This window comes from Stegostoma tigrinum, chromosome 27 (assembly GCF_030684315.1).
Source record: "Stegostoma tigrinum isolate sSteTig4 chromosome 27, sSteTig4.hap1, whole genome shotgun sequence".
Taxonomy (NCBI): Eukaryota; Metazoa; Chordata; class Chondrichthyes; order Orectolobiformes; family Stegostomatidae; genus Stegostoma; species Stegostoma tigrinum.
In genome coordinates, this window is record NC_081380.1 from 42,717,329 (window position 1) to 42,734,136 (window position 16,808).

The window sequence follows — 16,808 nt, forward strand, 5'->3', positions numbered from 1 at the left end:
TGGTCCAACCAGTTCAGGCTGAACATGATCCAAAACTAAACTAGTCCCACCTGCCTTCTCCTGGCCCATATCTGTCCATACCTTTCCTGTACATGTATCTATCCAAATGTCTTTTAAACATTGTAATTGTATCTAAATCCAACACTTCCTCAAGAAGTTCATTCCATATGCAAACCAGCCTCTGTGTAAAAAATATGCTTGTTATGTGTTTTTTAAAATTCCCCCCTTTCACTTTAAAAAATGTTCCCCTTAGTCTTGAAATCCCCCATCCTAGGTAATGGGCTGAAAAATGGCAAATGGAGTTCAATCTGGATAAATGCGAGCAATTGCATTTTGGTACAATAAACAAGGGTAGGGCTGAAACAGTTAATAGTAGGGCCTTGCATATTATTGTAGGACAGAGGGACTTAGGGTGTAGGTACATAATTCTCTGAAGTTTATTTCACATATAGACAGGGTAGTTAAAAAGGCTCTTGGCATGCTTGCCTTCATTGCTCAGTCCTTTGACTGTAGGAGTTATGTTGAGTTGTACAGGACATAGATGACAAAGTTTCTAGAATACCATGTCCAGTTCTGTTTGTCCAGTTATAGGAAGGATATTGTCAAGCTGGAGGGGGTTCAGAAGAAATTTACTGGAATGTTGCTAAGTATGGAACATTTGAGTGAGAAAGAAAGGCTGAGTCAGCTGGGAATTTTTCCACTGGATCGTAGGAGGTTGAGAGGTGACCTGATAAAAGTTATTAAATAGTAAGAGGGGTAGACAGAGTAAATGGGAAATAAACGTTGAAGGAACTGCGGATGCTGTAAATCAGGAATAAAAACAGAAATCGCTGAAAAAGCTCAGCAGGTCTGGCAGCATCTGTGAAGAAAAATCAGAGTTAACATTCGGGTCTGGTGACCCTTCCTCAGAACTGGAGGAAATGGTAGCAAGAACTGCAGCTGCTGGAGTCAGAGTCAATACAGTGTGAAGCTGGAAGAACACAGCAGGTCAGGCAGCATCAGGGAAGCAGGAGAGCTGACATTTCGGGTCCAGACCCTTCATCTTAATCCTTCACCTGCTGTGTTCCTCCAGCTCCACACTGTATTGACTGGAGTAAATGGTACTTGTCTTTTCCCTAGTTAACCTATCTGATCAAGATCCCTTTGTAATCTTAGAAAACCTTCCTCACTGTTAACTGTGCCACCAATTGTGGTGTAATCTGCAAATTTAGTGACCATGCTTTCGATATTCTCATCCAAATCATTTACATAAATGACAAATAATAGAGGACCCAGAACCGATCCCAGTGGAACATTGCTGCTCACAGGCCTCCAGTCCAAAACCAAACCCTCTATCAGCACTGTCTCCTGCCAATAAGCCAATTACGTATCAATTGGCAAATGCACCCTGAATCCCACGTGACCTAACTTTACTAATTAGTCTACCATGCAGAACTTTGTCAAAGGCTTTACTAAAATCCAAATAAACAACTTATACTGATCTGCCATCATCAATCTTTGTGTTAACTTCCTGAAAAAAACCTCAATCAAGTTTGTGAGACACGATTTTCTATGCACAAAAACTATGCTGACTATCCTTAATCAATTTTTGCCTCTGTAAATATCCATAAATCTTATCTTTTTTAATCACCTCCAATAATTTATCCGAAACCGAAGTCAGATTCACAGGCCTATAGTTTCCTGGTTTCTCCTTTCTGAACAAAGGTACATTAGCCACGCTTGAGTCATCAGGCACCTCACCCATAGTTATAGATGATGTAACTATTTCTGCAAGGTCTCATAATTTCCTCCCTGTTCTGGGAGGAACATTTCCCACAATGTTCTGGGATACATTAGATCAGGTTCCTGAGATTCAACTTTTTTTCTCTAAGACCTCCTGAACTTGCTCTTCTGTAATGTGAACTGATTTTTAAACATAAAAGTTTATTTCTCTGCATTCTCTAGACTCCATTTCTTGTAATTAAAACAAAATCCAATAGAGAATTATTTCAAACATTCATCAACACAGGAGGTTGGTTTACAATATATAGAAGTGGAAAACGCATGAAATATTTAGCAGGCCAGGCAGCATCTGTGAAGAGAAAAATAGAGTCAAAACCATAAGATGTAGAAGCAGAAATAGGCCATTCAGCCCATCAAGTCGGCTGTCATTCAAAATTAGCTGATCTAATAATCCTCAACTCCAATTTCCTACCTTTTCCCCATAACCTTTGATTCCCTTCCTGATGAAAAATCTATCACAGCTTTGAATATACTCAATGACCCAGTCATCCCTGAGGTAAAGTATTTCACAGATCACTATCCTCTAAGAGAAGAAATTCATTTTTATCTCTTTGACTGCCTATTCTGAGATTATGCTCTCTGGTCTTCCCACAATGGGAAATTACCTCTCTGCATTTACCCTGTTAAGTCCCTTAAGAATCCTCTCATTCTTCTAGATTCAAAAGGGTACAGACCCAAACTACTCAATCTCTCCTCGTAAGACAGTTCCTCCATGCTTAATATGAACCTTCTGAACCTTCTCCGGGCTGCCTCCAAGGTCAGTACATTTTTACTTCAATAAAGGAGTCCAAAGCTGTTCGCAGTATTCCAGTTGTGCTCAGCCTAGTTCCTTGTATAGTTTTAGCAAAACCTTCTTACTTTTATAGTCCACTCCCTGTGAAATAAAGACCAACATTCCGTTTGCCTTCCATATTGTCTGCTGAACTTGGATGCAAATCTTTTTCGATTCATGGAAAAGAACAGGTAAATCCTTCTTTTCCATAGCTTTCTGCAGTCTTTCTCCATCTAAATAACATTCAGTTCCACTTTCTTCCTTCCAAAGCACATAACCTCACATTTTCCAACATTATATTCCATTTTTGTCCACTCACTTTACCTACCTATATCCCTCTGCAGACTCTTCGTCTCGATTGTACCACTTGCCTTCCCATCTATTTTTGTGTCATCCGCAAACTTAATTTTAGTACATTCATTTTCTTCATCCAAGTCATCAATTTTTATCATGAATAATTGTAAATTATCATAGCACTCCAATAGTTACAGGTTGCCATCCAGAAAACATCCCCTTATTCCAAATCTCTGTCTTCTGTTAATTAGCCAATTCTCTTCCCATGCTGATATACTACCACTAATGTCACATTATCTTATTAAGTAGCCCAATGTGTGGGACTTCATCAAATGCCTTCGGAAAATCCAAATTCATTACATCCAGTGCTTCCCTTGTATTCTTCCTATTTGTTACCTCCTCAAAGTATTCTGTGAATTTGTGAGGCATGATTTCCTCTTCATGAAGCCATGCTGTCTCTGCTTAATCAAATTATGCATTTCTAATGTTCTGCTGTTATACCCTTTGCAACAAACTCTTTAACATTTTCCCAATAACAGATGTTAAACTAACTGGCCTATAGTTATCTGTCTTTTGTTTCTGAGTAAGGGTTTTTCATTGGCAGTTTTCTAATTCTCTGGGACTTTCCCAGAGTTTAAGGATTCCTGGGAGGTTACTACTAGTGCATTTACTAACTCTTTAACTACTTCCTTTAATATCCTAGGATACATCCCATTGGGTCCAAGGACTTCTTATTGGTCTTTAGTCCCACAGGTTCCCGAGCACTTTTTATGCTAGTGACAGATATTGCATTTATTTCTCTCTTCCTTTTGCTCCTTGAATGTTGTTTTAGGGATTGAGGAAGAGATATTAATAAAGAAAAATAACATCAGGTGATTGCAGAAAAATTTGCTAATAGGAAACCAATTATAACCATAGCAAGGGTTTTAATGTGGAGACAGTGATCTACATTGAGATTTTAGTGTCTGGAAGGTTTATGTTGAAATTGAAAACGTTGAATCTCTCATATTTGTAATCATACCATTTCAAGTAGATATAGCTTAGTGAAAAATAATTCATGGTTTTCTTTTTCTGTGTTTTTCTATGTTCTTCCAATGAAAGTACATTGGCAGCCTCTTACCACGCTTTGGTAAACAAAAAGAAAAAAAGATTTGTCAAGCCAGGGTCTTACCCTGGGATCTGATTTGTCCAGTATTATCGATAAGTCAAGATCATATCCAAGTTGGGACTCGTTGCCAGATCAAAATTAGTTGAGTTTGTAAGAAATCTGTGAATCTTGAAAAAAATAATGATGTGGAGTTACTGAGCATAGAGGAATGAGTTGTTGTTAAGTGTGTAACACAAGTTAGAATTTCAAAATGTGGAACTGAAGGAATACAGCAGGCCAGGTAGCATCAGAAGAGCAGGAAAGCTGACATTTCAGGTCAGGTTTTTCTGAAGAAGGGTCCTGACCTGAAACATGAGCTTTCTTGCTCCTCTGATGCTCCCTGGCCTGCTGCGTTCCTCCAGTTCCACACTGAGTTATCTCTGACTCTAGCATTGGCTGTTCTTACTATATCTGAGTTAGAATTTCAAAATGGCTTTGGCTGTATCTAAAATTTTTCTAGGAGTAGAAAATATAATAGTGGATCATTTGAGATATTTGACGAAGGCTCAACTGAGAGATTTCGGGGAAAAATTGAATGCAAAAAGGGAGGATCTCATAGGGATGAGATAATTAATTAATTACATTGCACTTAGAGATAAAAAGAGAGATCTGAAATTAATAAGTCATTCTGGAATTTACTAAGACTGTATTTGAAATTTATGAAAAAACTGTATTGGAAGAAGAGGAGGAGAAAAGGGAAAAGGAAAGGGTAGGAATTCAAAAGAGCAACAAAAATAGAAGAAATAAAACAAAAGAGCTATGTGTCAAACTTCTGAGAAAAACCAAAGTTTGGGAATTTGCCAAAATGTATTTGAAGACTGGTTGACAAACAGTGAAAACTACAGCAACTAAAAGGCCAGAGCTTGGCATTTTGTTGGTGGAGATTAGGTGTTATTACTGTTGCTTCTCTGAGAAACTATATCAACTCAGTTAAATAAATTATGTAGTGACAACTCTATACAGGAAAATAATCAGTGAATGCACTGTTTTAATTTGAAAACAACAGGACAGGGAACATTGCCAGGAGAGAAGCGTATTTACAGTGGTTAAAGAAATAGGGAATAAAATAAATATAAATTTGAGCCATTTGAACCAGAAATTGAACATTTTAAAGTCAGCTGAGATTGGATAACATGGAAATATTTATGAACTTAAATAGAATATTCAATTCTTTCCCAAAAAATCAGCTAGGTGACTTACAAGTGATTACAGAACACTAAATCAATTTGTGTAAACAGGCCAGAGCATACATCTTTGGCCGTATATGATGTTAATGTAGAGAGGGATATATCACCATCAAGAAACGTCCTTACAGTCTCAATGCAGAGAAATGAGGGAAGAGATCAAGTTTGTGATGGAAAATGACATAATTTAATTGAGTCACGATAGTTGGAACTCATCTATTGTGATGGATCAACATGATTCACACGTGATTCTAAAACTGGAAAACTTTATTGAGAGGATTGGGAATATCTGCTTTGTTATAAAAATGACTTATTAAAGGGATTTTGGCAAGTTTCATTGACCAATACAGCCAAAGGGGAAATTTATCAATGTAAAGTCATGTCATTTGGAATGTAATATGTACCATCAACTTTTCAACCAACAAGGGACTCTGCTGGTTATATGATCGTGCTGTATATATCAATGATTTCATTGTGCTCAGCCAAACCTGACAGAAGCATTTTCAATATTTTAATTAATTTACAAAGAGCCAGATTAGCTAAAAGTGAATTTAATGAAGGACTTATTTAAGTCAGTGTGGGAAAGGCCAAGTGGCACTCAGAGAAACAAAAATAAGTGCTATCTTAGAGTTTCTAGTGCCAAAGACAGAATGAGAAATTTTGCAGTATTTTGGCATAAGTAGATTTTAGCAGAGGTTATCCAAATTTCAGTACTGTAGCGGTTTATTTAGCATGTTTGTCAAAGAAACAAAAGACATTTGAATATACAGAGAAATACTGGAGTGCTTTTGAGAAATGTGAAATTTGTACTAAATATCCCATGAGTTTTAGCATAACTGGTTTATCATAAATCTTCAAATGCCTGTTGATGCCAGAGATATCTGTGTTGTTTTAGGAGATGGCAATCAAATGGCCAGTTACTTTTCAAGCAAGTTGAATGCATGCTAACAAATATTCAGTTGTGCAAAAAATTGACAGTATCAGGGCAGGAGATTTTTCATGAGCCAATAGAGGGGAGTTAATTTGTGATTTAAAAAGACACAAGGATAACATGATTGTTATAAGAAGTCTTACATATTTGCTATAAATATAATCATTATTGAAATAAAATCTGGGTAAGTAAAACAAAAATGTTGCTAAGGGAAATCATCATAGAAACTGAAAATGCCTCTTAAAGATACCTAGATAATAAAATGTGAGGCTGGATGAACACAGCAGGCCAAGCAGCATGCTGCTTGGCCTGCTGTGTTCATCCAGCCTCACGTTTCATTATCTTGGAATCTCCAGCATCTGCAGTCCCCATTATCTCTTAAAGATACCTGTTTATTTTGTTTTCTATGTAGAGGCGTGATGAAGTTTCATAATGTATTATTATTGTTTGAGTCTTGTGTTCTGATATGAAGGAAAAATGGATTATAGTCTTCAGTTCTATGAAGATCTGAATTTTTATTAAAGAGGTCAGAAATTCAATTTTTGACAGTGAGTTGCCGACTGTCGACATTGTTCTGCCCACATCCCTCCGCCTACCGCTGACATCACTCCACCCACCGCCTTCACAGCCAGCATCTCCAGACAAGACAATAACACCCAGCCCTGCCGAGTCTTCATCATCACCCCAGACCTCCCCATTACCGAGGACAAACAGGCAGTCCTCAATAAAGGACTCATCTTTTTCCCCCTCCACCCACACATCGACGAATACAACTCTCGTTTGGACATTGAGCAGTTTTCTGCCACCTCCGCCTCCGTGCTTATTTCTTTAACTGTAAGCCTAACCCTCGCTCCACTGACCCCCTTCTCCTGCCTCCAACGCACCCCTTCCTACTGGACACCACCCCAAGGCCTCCTACCCTCCCTTGACCTCTTCATCTCTAATTGTTGTGAGGTATTGATCGCCTCAAACTCTCCAACCCCTCACGCACTCCAACCTCTCCCCCACAGAACGTGTAGCCCTTCACTCCCTCCGCTCCAATCCCGACCTCACCATAGACAAGGGAGGCACAGTAGTGGTATAGAGCACTGACCTCTACATTGCCAAGGCCAGGCTCCAACTCTCCGACACCTCCTCCTCCCGCACCCTTGATCATGATCCCACCCCTGAGCACCAAACCATCATCTCCCAAACCATCCACAACCTCATCACCTCAGGTGACCTTCCACCCACAGCCTCCAACCTCATCATTCCCCAATCCCGCACTGCCCGCTTCTATCTCCTTCCCAAAATCCACAAACCTGACTGCCCTAGTTGACCCATTGTCTCCGCCTGCTCCTGCCCCACCAAACTTACCTCCACCTATCTCGACTCCATTTTCTCCCCCTCGGTCCAGGACTCCCTACCTACATGCGTGACACCACCCACGCCCTTCACCTCCTCCAGAACTTCCAATTCTCAGGTCTCCAACACCTCATCTTTACCACAGACATCCAGTCCCCATACACGTGCATTCCCCATGCAGATGGCCTAAAGGCCCTCCGCTTCTTCCTGTCCCGCAGGGCCGACCAGTCCCCCTCCAGTGACACCCTCATCTGCTTAGCCAAACTTGTTCTCACCCTCAATAACTTCTCCTGTAATTCCTCCCACTTCCAACAAAGGGAGTGGTCATGGGTACCCGCATGGGCCCAAACTATGCCTGCCTCTTTGTAGGATATGTGGAACAAACTCTGTTCTAAAGCTACACAGGCCCTATCCCCCATCTCTTCCTCCGTTACATTGATGACTGTTTCGGCGCCGCCTTGTGTTCCCATGAGGAGCTCGAACAGTTCAGCCACTTCACTAACACCTTCCACCCCAACCTTAGGTTTACCTGGACCATCTCTGACACCTTCCTGAACCTCTCTGTCTCCACCTCTGGCATCCACCTGGAAACCGATATCCATTTTAAGCCCACCGACTCCCACAACTACCTAGAATACTCGTCTCACCCACCCTCCTGTTAAAAGGCCATCCCCTATTCCCAATTCCTTCACCTCCGCCACATCTGGAGATGAGGCATTCCAGTCCCGAACACCCCAGATGTCCTCTTTTTTCAAGGACTGCAGCTTCCCCTCCACAGTGATTGAAAATGCCCTTGACTGTGTCTCCCGCATGTCCCACAACTCATCCCTCACACCCCCTATCCACAATAATAACCAAAATAGAATCCCCCTTGTCCTCATGTACCACTCCACCAACCTCCAAATCCAACACATCATCCTCCGACATTTCCACCATCTGCAATCTGACCCCACTATCAAAGACATTTTTCCCTCCCCACCCTTACGTGCTTTTCGGAGGGACCACTCTCTCCATGACTCCCTTGTCTGCTCCACACTGTCCTCCAGCCCCACCACCCCTGGCACCTTTCCCTGCAACTGAAGCAAGTGCTACACCTGCACCTATATCTCCCACCTCACCCCCATCCCAGGCCTTAATAAGACCACACATCAAAAGATGTTCACCTGCTGATCTGTTAATGTGATATACTGTATCCGCTGTTCCCGTTGTGACCTCCGCTACATCAGGGAAACCAAGCGGAGGCTTGGGGACTGCTTTGCGGAACACCTACGCTCAGCTCGCAACAAACAATTACATCTCCCAGACGCAAACCATTTCAACTGCGCCCCCCCCAAACTCTTCAGATGACATGTCCATCCTGGGCCTCCCACATTGTCACGATGATGCCACCCGAAAAATGTAGGAACACCATCTCATATTTCGCTTGGGAACCCTGCAGCCCAAGGGTATCAATGTGGACTTCACAAGCTTCAAAATCTCCCCTCCCCTGATCTCATCCCAAAACTAGACCAGCTCGTCCCTGCCTCCTTAACCATTCCTCCCACCTCAAGCCCCAACCCCATCTCCTACCCACTAACCTCATCCCACCTCCTTGACCTATCTGTCCTCTCTGGACTGACACATCCCTCTGTAACTCCCCACCTACATTCACCTTCGCTGGCTCTAACCCCACCTCTTTGACCAGTCTGTCTCCTCTCACCCTATCTTCTCCTTTATCCATCTTCTATCCGCCTCCCCCCTCCCTATTTATTTCAGAATCACCTTCCCCTCCCACATTTCTGAAGAAGGGTCTTGACCTGAAATGTCAATTTTCCTACTCCTCTGATGCTGCTTGGCCTGCTGTGTTCATCCAGCTTCACACCATGTTATCTCAGGGTGAATTTTATGCTTTTTCGGCTGTCAGTTTCATCACATGTTTTGGAGGATTTCTTGCCACAAGGCAAAGTGAAATCTCTCACCATATTACACCAAATTCACCTCAATAATTAGCTACATCACCACTCTGAAGCTGTTCTCACATAACTCTAGCTTAGCACGTGCCATTCCCAGAAGAACGTGCAAAGAGGTCAGAAAAGAGACAACTCGCAGTGGTTCTCCAATGGAGATCTGGAAGTTGTATTCATTGGCATGGGCCAGTGGTAAGGTGTCCTATTGCCAGGAGACTGGCAGAGGAGACCACACCATGGAACCTTGTCTAAGGTTTCCACAAAGGTTTGCGTGGTCTCCACGATCCAGAGGAATAGCCAGCTATTCACAAGGTCTTCTCTGCACCTTCAGGGTAAGTGCCACATTCTTCTAAAAACCGAAAAAACTGCAGATGCTGTAAATCAGGAACAAAAACAAGGTTGCTGGAAAAGCTGAGCAGGTTTGGCAGCATCTGTTGAGGGGGAAGGGTCACCGGACCCGAAACGTTAACACCGCTTTTTTCCTTCACAGATGCTGCCAGACCTGCTGAGCTTTTGTCGCAACTTTGTTTTTGTGCCACATTCTTCTTTCTGTTACCTCACATTCACTCTCTCTATCTCTGTTATTGCACCCACCTCACATCCAGGCTCATGCTCTAACACTTTCACTATTGTCTCCAACCCCTCACTGATTCCTGTTTCCCCCCAACCCCACGCAATCCCAACCTTCCATGTCACTAACCCTTCATGGCTTCTGCAGTGCCTACTCATTTGCCCAAGATGCCACAGCACCTTTTGACCACTAGCACCAGCACTAACAGCCATGCTACCCACTAGCGCAAAGCCTTAGATATGTGAACAGGTGCCTGACATGAGGTTCCTCAGCCCCAAGGACAGAATTGACCAGCACCACTCCTGCAGAGATGCTGTGACATTCATGCTGTTGTTTATTTCACACTAACTCTGCTGTCAGTGCAATTCATTACATACCACTTCAAACCACTGGCTTCAAGATTTTCTCTTCCTTGTTCTTGTAGGTACCAGTGGGATGTCTGAGACCCTGGCAGAGAAATGGTCTACTCTGCCAGAAACCATTAGTTGATCTCAGAGGAGAGTTCCAGGGCTTCAGAGGAAGTATCAGCAAGGCTACCTCCTACATTCCCCACCCCTTAGTGGGAATATCACATTTAGAAAGTTTCAGAGCTCAATCTGGTGACAGTTCACTGTAATAGCACTACTGCTGGTGGAGGAATATGTGTCCCAAGTTCGTGCCACGCTAAGAACTTCTGGAAACCAGGCACCTGCTTACTCAAGCAGGAGCGGATCGTGTGGTGTCAGCAATCAGGAACTTTGTCCACACAGATTGGGAGGATCTTCTATGCTCATGCCACAACTAGAAATTGCTAGGAAAACTCACCAGGTCTGGCAGCACCTGTGAAGAGGAAACGTAGCTCCAGCCAGTAACGCTTATTTTCAGAATTCCTAGCCCTTTTAACCTCTTTGCCTTCGCTAAGAACGCACATTTGAAAAGGTGGCTATCAGAAACCTTAGCTCAGGGGAGAGATTAACCTGTAATGGAGTTGGATTTCAAGGCCTGTCAGAATATTTTCTGATCAACCTCTCAGAGGTTAGAACACTTCTAACTTCTGGTGACAGGCGAGACTTGAACCTGTGACTCCTGCCTCTGAGGTAGGGACACTACCACGGTGCTCCAAGGCACTTCAATGTCAATCAAATCTGACAGACTTGAAACACAGCTGGGTTGCTCCTGCGCAGCACTCACCTCTGCTGGCTCTGACAGGGGTCTGCGCCAAGCGGGGGCTGATCGAAACTGCGCATGCTCGCCACTCCCTTTTACCACAACCCGTACGTAGGGCACGCGCACGCCTGCTCCCTCGGGAGGGGAGGGGGTGGAGAGAGAGAGAGCCGGCCAGCAGGAGCGCTCTCCTCAACCCGCGGGCCGCGCATGCGTCGGCAGTGATGGTGGGCGAGTGGAACCCATGAGGGAGCGAAGCCGGGGAGGGGGGAAACGAGAGAGCGACGCACGGAGCGAGCGAGCGAGAGCGAATACGAGCGGGAGACATGGCCGGGGTGTTCGACATCGACTTGGACCCCGAGTACCAGCAGGAAGAAGCCGTTTCGGACGAGGAGCTGGAAGGGGTAAAGAAAGGGAATTGGCGCGGCGGGCGGTTGGGTGGGGGCAGTGAGGCAGAGGAGAACCCGGTGTTGTCGCTGCCTCAGGGGAAGGCGAGGCCTGTGGAGTAGGCCGGAGGGGAGGGAGGGAAATCCTGACAAGGGACCACTTCACGCTCACTCCCTTCCCAGCAACAGTAAATGGCCCGAGAGGGAGATTGAGGCCCGGACTGGGGGGTGTGAAGAGCGGCTTTAAAGAAGGATGTAGGCCTACCTGTTATAGTAGGGAGGAGCTGTTGCAGTACGGTGCGCTCGGAACGTCCCCGCTCCTTGGCAGGTGGGGAACCAAACGCCTGGAGTTCGCGACAGCTGCCTCGCGCTGCCCCGCCCGCTCCATGCCCGCCCGCTCGCTCGCTCGCTCCATGCCCCGCTCGCCCGCTCCATGCCCCGCTCGCCCGCTCCATGCCCCGCTCGTGGCAGTAACTCCTTGGAGCTCGAGGAAAGGAAGCGGCTGAACCCAGGGAGAGTGACAGGTGCGGATAGATCAAACCATGAAATAAACCCTATAGACTGCACAAACAACCCGCGCCTGACTGCCTTTTCCTGAATGCGATATAGTAACACGGGATAAAATTCACGAAGGTGTACGCATGTTTCCAGCCCAGCTGAGGGTCCACAAACGCGGAAGATTTTTTTTTAATTACGTATGAGATTCTGGCCCTCTTCAGTACAGCCTTTCCTTCTCTCCCCTTGCTGCATTTGGAGAAATCTATGCAGCATTTTGTTGAAGAAACGCTTTCTCAGTAGCGAAACATCTTACTGTACTCGCAACGTGGCATTGTTGGTTGCACCTGCCCGAGGTCTGTGATTTCCCCTTGGCTCGAGAAAGGAGAAAATTGCTGTCGAGGCTGACCACGTTACCCCTTCCCTGAGTATACTCCAGTTTAAAATTAGAGTTGTCTATCAACTGCAACTGACAAACTAGCTTCTGAATTACTGACACCTGAAACATACTTTTTGTGCCTATATTAAAACTTGTATGTGTCGCAGCTGAATGAGCTGTTAGGAGAATATGTGGAGTAGAAATGTTAATTCTGGTATACCTGGACAGTACATCTACTCCTTTTTTCATGAATCAATGTATTCTGTCTGAGAACAGAACAATTGAGTAAGTGTTGTGCTAATTCTTCTAAATCCATTGTAAGTTTTATCTGGTAAAAGATAACATTTGTGATACTTAGGACAACTGACTTGTCATGCGGCATGGCATTTAGTTTGGAGAAAGGTGAGCACTGTCTGACCCCAGTGTGATTTATAGTATCATGGTGCAGTTGCAGCTTGGGAGGACCCAGTTTGCTCTTTTGTATCCATGTTGGCTTTTTGCAAACGGATCCCCATTAGTCCCATTCCCCAGCCTTTTTTAAACTAGAGCCCTACAGATGTTTTCAAATAACTATCCAGGTTTAACTTTTAGAAATCCACGTTTAAAAGTGCCTCTGCCACATGGCTCATGCAGTGCATTCTGGATGCCCTAACCATCTAATGTGTAAAAATGGTTTTCCCCGTGTCATTTCTGTTTCTTTTGCCATCCTGTCTATATTATGTGAACGCAGTGCAAAATATCCACAAATGTGGCTATTTATGTGCAACTGATAATGTACCTGTGATTGCTTGCATGGTGAGTTCCTAATTCTATTTCACTGTTTCAAGGTATTGAGCCGGTGCCACATGCTTTTGAAGGAGAAATAAATGTACAGTCTGTTGCCCCTGACTGTTCTTGCTCAGCGTTTAGTGCTTTGTTTTAATAGTTTTATTTTGCCAGTACCCTGGCAAACTCTGCCTATAACTGTACTGTTTTTCATACTGTATTTTGGGAATGGTTTAATGACTGAGTAAATCTGGTTTCAATTACAAAGTTATAGGAAGTTTCCTTCTTTGAGGATAATTCTCTGCAAAGTTTTGCTTTCTTTCAATGCAAAGTTACTATTGTTGTAGAATGAATATTTCTCAAGCCAGATTTTGATTTGGTAGAGAAATTTGTTTAGAGGCATGCGTTTGAAATTCGGGCTCTCTGCTATCCATATCTGCAGACATTTTGTGCAAAGGTTAGTTTTAGCTGCCTTGCAAGTTCTTCTGAAGGTGCTGATTTGTGCTTGAGTGCAATTTACTAGACGGAATCTTAGTTCTTGCCATTATTTGCATGAAAGTTGTGAACGTGGCTGAATCTGGCCCTGTTGGCAGCATGGATGACAGTTTACACTGAAACTTCCACCTATTTGAGGCACATACTGGTGAATATCTGGAGGTATTTTTGGTGTCTGATAAATTTATGTAATATTTTGGGTTTGGCTATTAGCATTAAATTGTGATTTGGAATTTTCAAGATATTATAACCTTTACAACTGTACTCCCGCCCTGCAAAAAAACTTTTGTCCTGTATAGAATGAAGCTTCTTGAGTGATTTTGGCGCTTCATTCATTCAGACAACTGGAGATGTTCTATCACACTCGAGATGCAAGTACTTCACCAATTCACACAGCGTTTCAGTATTCCTGGCCTTCATTTAACCTGCTGTTGTACCCACCGTATTTATATGGCTAGAGTAATTCAGTTTCTGGTCAATGGCGACCCCAGGGACATTGATAGTGATTGATTCAGCAATGCCTTTGAATGTCAAGGAACGGTGATTAGATTGACTCTCTCCAAAAAGAGATGTTGCCTGGTACTTGTGTGATGTGAATGTTATTTGGCACTTTTCAGCCCAAGCCTTGATATTATTCAGATCTTGTTACATTTGGATATGGACCATTTGAAGAGTTGCAAGTACTGACCATTGTGCAATCAGAGAGTGTCCCCATTTCTGACCTTGTGACGGATTAATGAAGCAGTTGAAGATGTTCAGGCCCAAGTTATTCCCTTGAGGATCTCCTGCAGAGATATGCTGGAACTGAGTTAACTGACCTCAACAATTACAGCCATCAACCTTTGTGTGAGGTATGACTGTATTAAGTAGAGAGATCCTCCTGATTCCCACTGACTCTAGTTATGCTTGAGCTCCTTTGATGCCACATTTGGTCAAATGCTACCTTGATGTCAAGTGCTTTTACCTCCCTTCCCCAGTGTTTAATGAGATCTCTGAGTTGGGAGGTTTTGCGAAGGAAATTGTGTGGAGCTTGGAAGACTAAAAACATGCATCCATCGTGTAACAATGAGATGATGTCGAAACATGCAGTGCCAGAGTTTAGAGGGACTAAGAATTTTGGGATCTGTTTGCAAGGCTAAGGAAGGTTCTTTGAAGTGCAAAACAACAATGAGTCAACATTAGGATGAACGTTTTAGTTGAAGCGTTGGGAACCAGAACCCTTGTAGTTTAGCAATGTTAGCACGGAATGGTGCTTAAATCATGGAATGATACAGTGCAAGAGGAGACCATTCAGCCCATTGTGCCTATGCTAAATCATTTTAAATGAGCTGTCTATTGCTGTTCCCTTTCCAAATTGCTGTATGTTGAGTATCTCAATCCATTTTGTAAGTTACTATTTCTCCTTGTGCTGCCTGAAAAAATGGTATATTCAGGATCACTGATACTTGTTGTCTAAAATAAATTCTCATCTTTTCCACTTTTTTGCTAATTACCTTAAATATGTGTCATCTAGTTGCCGATGTCCTGCTAGTGGAAACCTATTTCTTTTCACGTATTCTATCTAAAACCTTGCTAATTTTGAATAAGTTAATCTCCTAGTTTTAAGAAAAAAAATCGATTTCTCTAGTCTCCATGTAATTGAAATCACTTGTCCTTCCTATAATTGTATATATTTTCTGCCCTTGTACAGGTGAATGGTATCCTGCTCAGTGTGAGGTCAAGTTTTTAGAACCAAAATTGCAACTGAGCCTGAACAATTGCTATGATTTATAGGAGCTGGTGGTGAAATTTTGGTTGAGGTGTGTGGAAGATTGAAATCCATTGAGTGTGGTGGAGTCTTGCCACAACAAAGAAATAAAAAATTAACTGTAGGTAGAGACAGGCCAACTGAAGGGATCAACAGTATCTTTGGTCTTGATATTTTATTGGAGGAAGTCATAGTTTATGTAAGCCTGTATATTGGGGACACAGATGGATAACAACATTATAGAGGGGGGGGGGGGGAAGAATGTTAGCTGTTGCAGCTGGAAGTTATACATCTTCCTGAATCTGAGATTTCCAACAGGCAAATAAGAACTAGACACAACTAAAACTGAAAGCAGTTTCCAGTTCTGAAAACGGTCACCGGCCTCTCTTTTCTCTCCATGGCTGTTGCCAGACCTCCTGAGTTTCAACAGCAATTTCTGCTTTTGTTTCAGATTTCCAGCATCCTCAGCGCTTTGTTTTTTTTGAATATTCACATTATTGGGGATGTCCTTATGTAGATCTCCCGTCTGCTTTGTTGCAATTGGTACATTCCACAGGAAGTTGCCTAAAATGCATTTCCCAAACTAAAGCAAATATATTTATTATATCCAGCATGGAAAAGGTTCTACTTTTATACTGCCTGTGTACACAATTAGATGGTTATAAAGAAAAATGAACATCAGTGAGTGGCAACTTTGTAAACAGTGGCTCCCTAATGTAAGCTGTGTGTTAGCAGTATTGTCTACTGTGCAACACAACAAGTTGCCATAAAATTAATTGGGCATGAAGGATCTCCGTTGAAATTGTGGGAAAGAAACTGCTAAAACTATAGCAATTCGGTGACCTCTTCCAGGCGGAAGCACTTCCGAATAAGTACTCAAGTACTGCGCTGTAGTGTGGGTGAGATAAATTTGTTTAAGATCTTGAAATGGTTTGTTGTTAACTGTTATTGACATGTCAGATCATCTCAACTCAACTGTTTTTGTAATGGAGTTTCATAAATGCTGGAGTATATTGTCTTTGCCGAGTCTTTTTCTTCTGCCTTGCTGGGCAGGGGACTCAAGTTTGACTCCATCCTTTAGTGACTGTGTGGAGTTTGTATGTTCTCCTTGTGTCTGCATGGGTTTCCTCAGGGTTTCCTAGTTTCCTTGCACAGCCCAAAGATGTGCAGGTTAGTTGAATTGGCCATGTTAAATTGCTCATAGTGTACAAGGACGTGTAGGTTAGGTGGATTAGCCATGGGAAATGCAGAATTAGGGGTATGGGTCCAGGAGGGTGGTCTTTGGGAGGCAGATGTGGATTTGAATGGGCAAAATGGCCTGCCTCCACTCTCTAGGTTCTATGATTCTATGAAATACTTGGGAGGATGCTACATCAAGCAGAGCTTCTATTGGGAGTGATTGGGCAATTAGAAATATTTCCAGCAAT

The 16,808-nt window shown here is 43.0% G+C and overlaps 1 protein-coding gene and 1 long non-coding RNA gene across 3 annotated transcripts in view; one reads left to right on the forward strand and one right to left on the reverse strand.

The window, feature by feature from the left end:
* LOC132211030 (uncharacterized) overlaps positions 1 to 11,855 on the reverse strand; it is a 58,252-nt gene extending 46,397 nt beyond the window's left edge. Inside the window, exon 1 of the long non-coding RNA XR_009447316.1 lies at positions 11,766 to 11,855. This is a non-coding gene — a long non-coding RNA (uncharacterized LOC132211030). The remainder of the gene's footprint in view (positions 1 to 11,765) is intronic.
* Positions 11,325 to 16,808, forward strand: part of LOC125464566 (ribosomal protein S6 kinase beta-1) — a 77,111-nt gene continuing 71,627 nt past the window's right edge. The window contains exon 1 of one of the 2 annotated variants that reach the window (XM_048557085.2): positions 11,325 to 11,518. In XM_048557085.2, the coding sequence (XP_048413042.1) occupies positions 11,441 to 11,518 (78 nt within the window). In that variant the 5' untranslated portion in view covers positions 11,325 to 11,440. Of the gene's footprint in view, positions 11,519 to 11,974; positions 12,025 to 16,808 lie in introns of those variants that run through there. The other variant, XM_048557086.2, reaches the window with a different exon arrangement.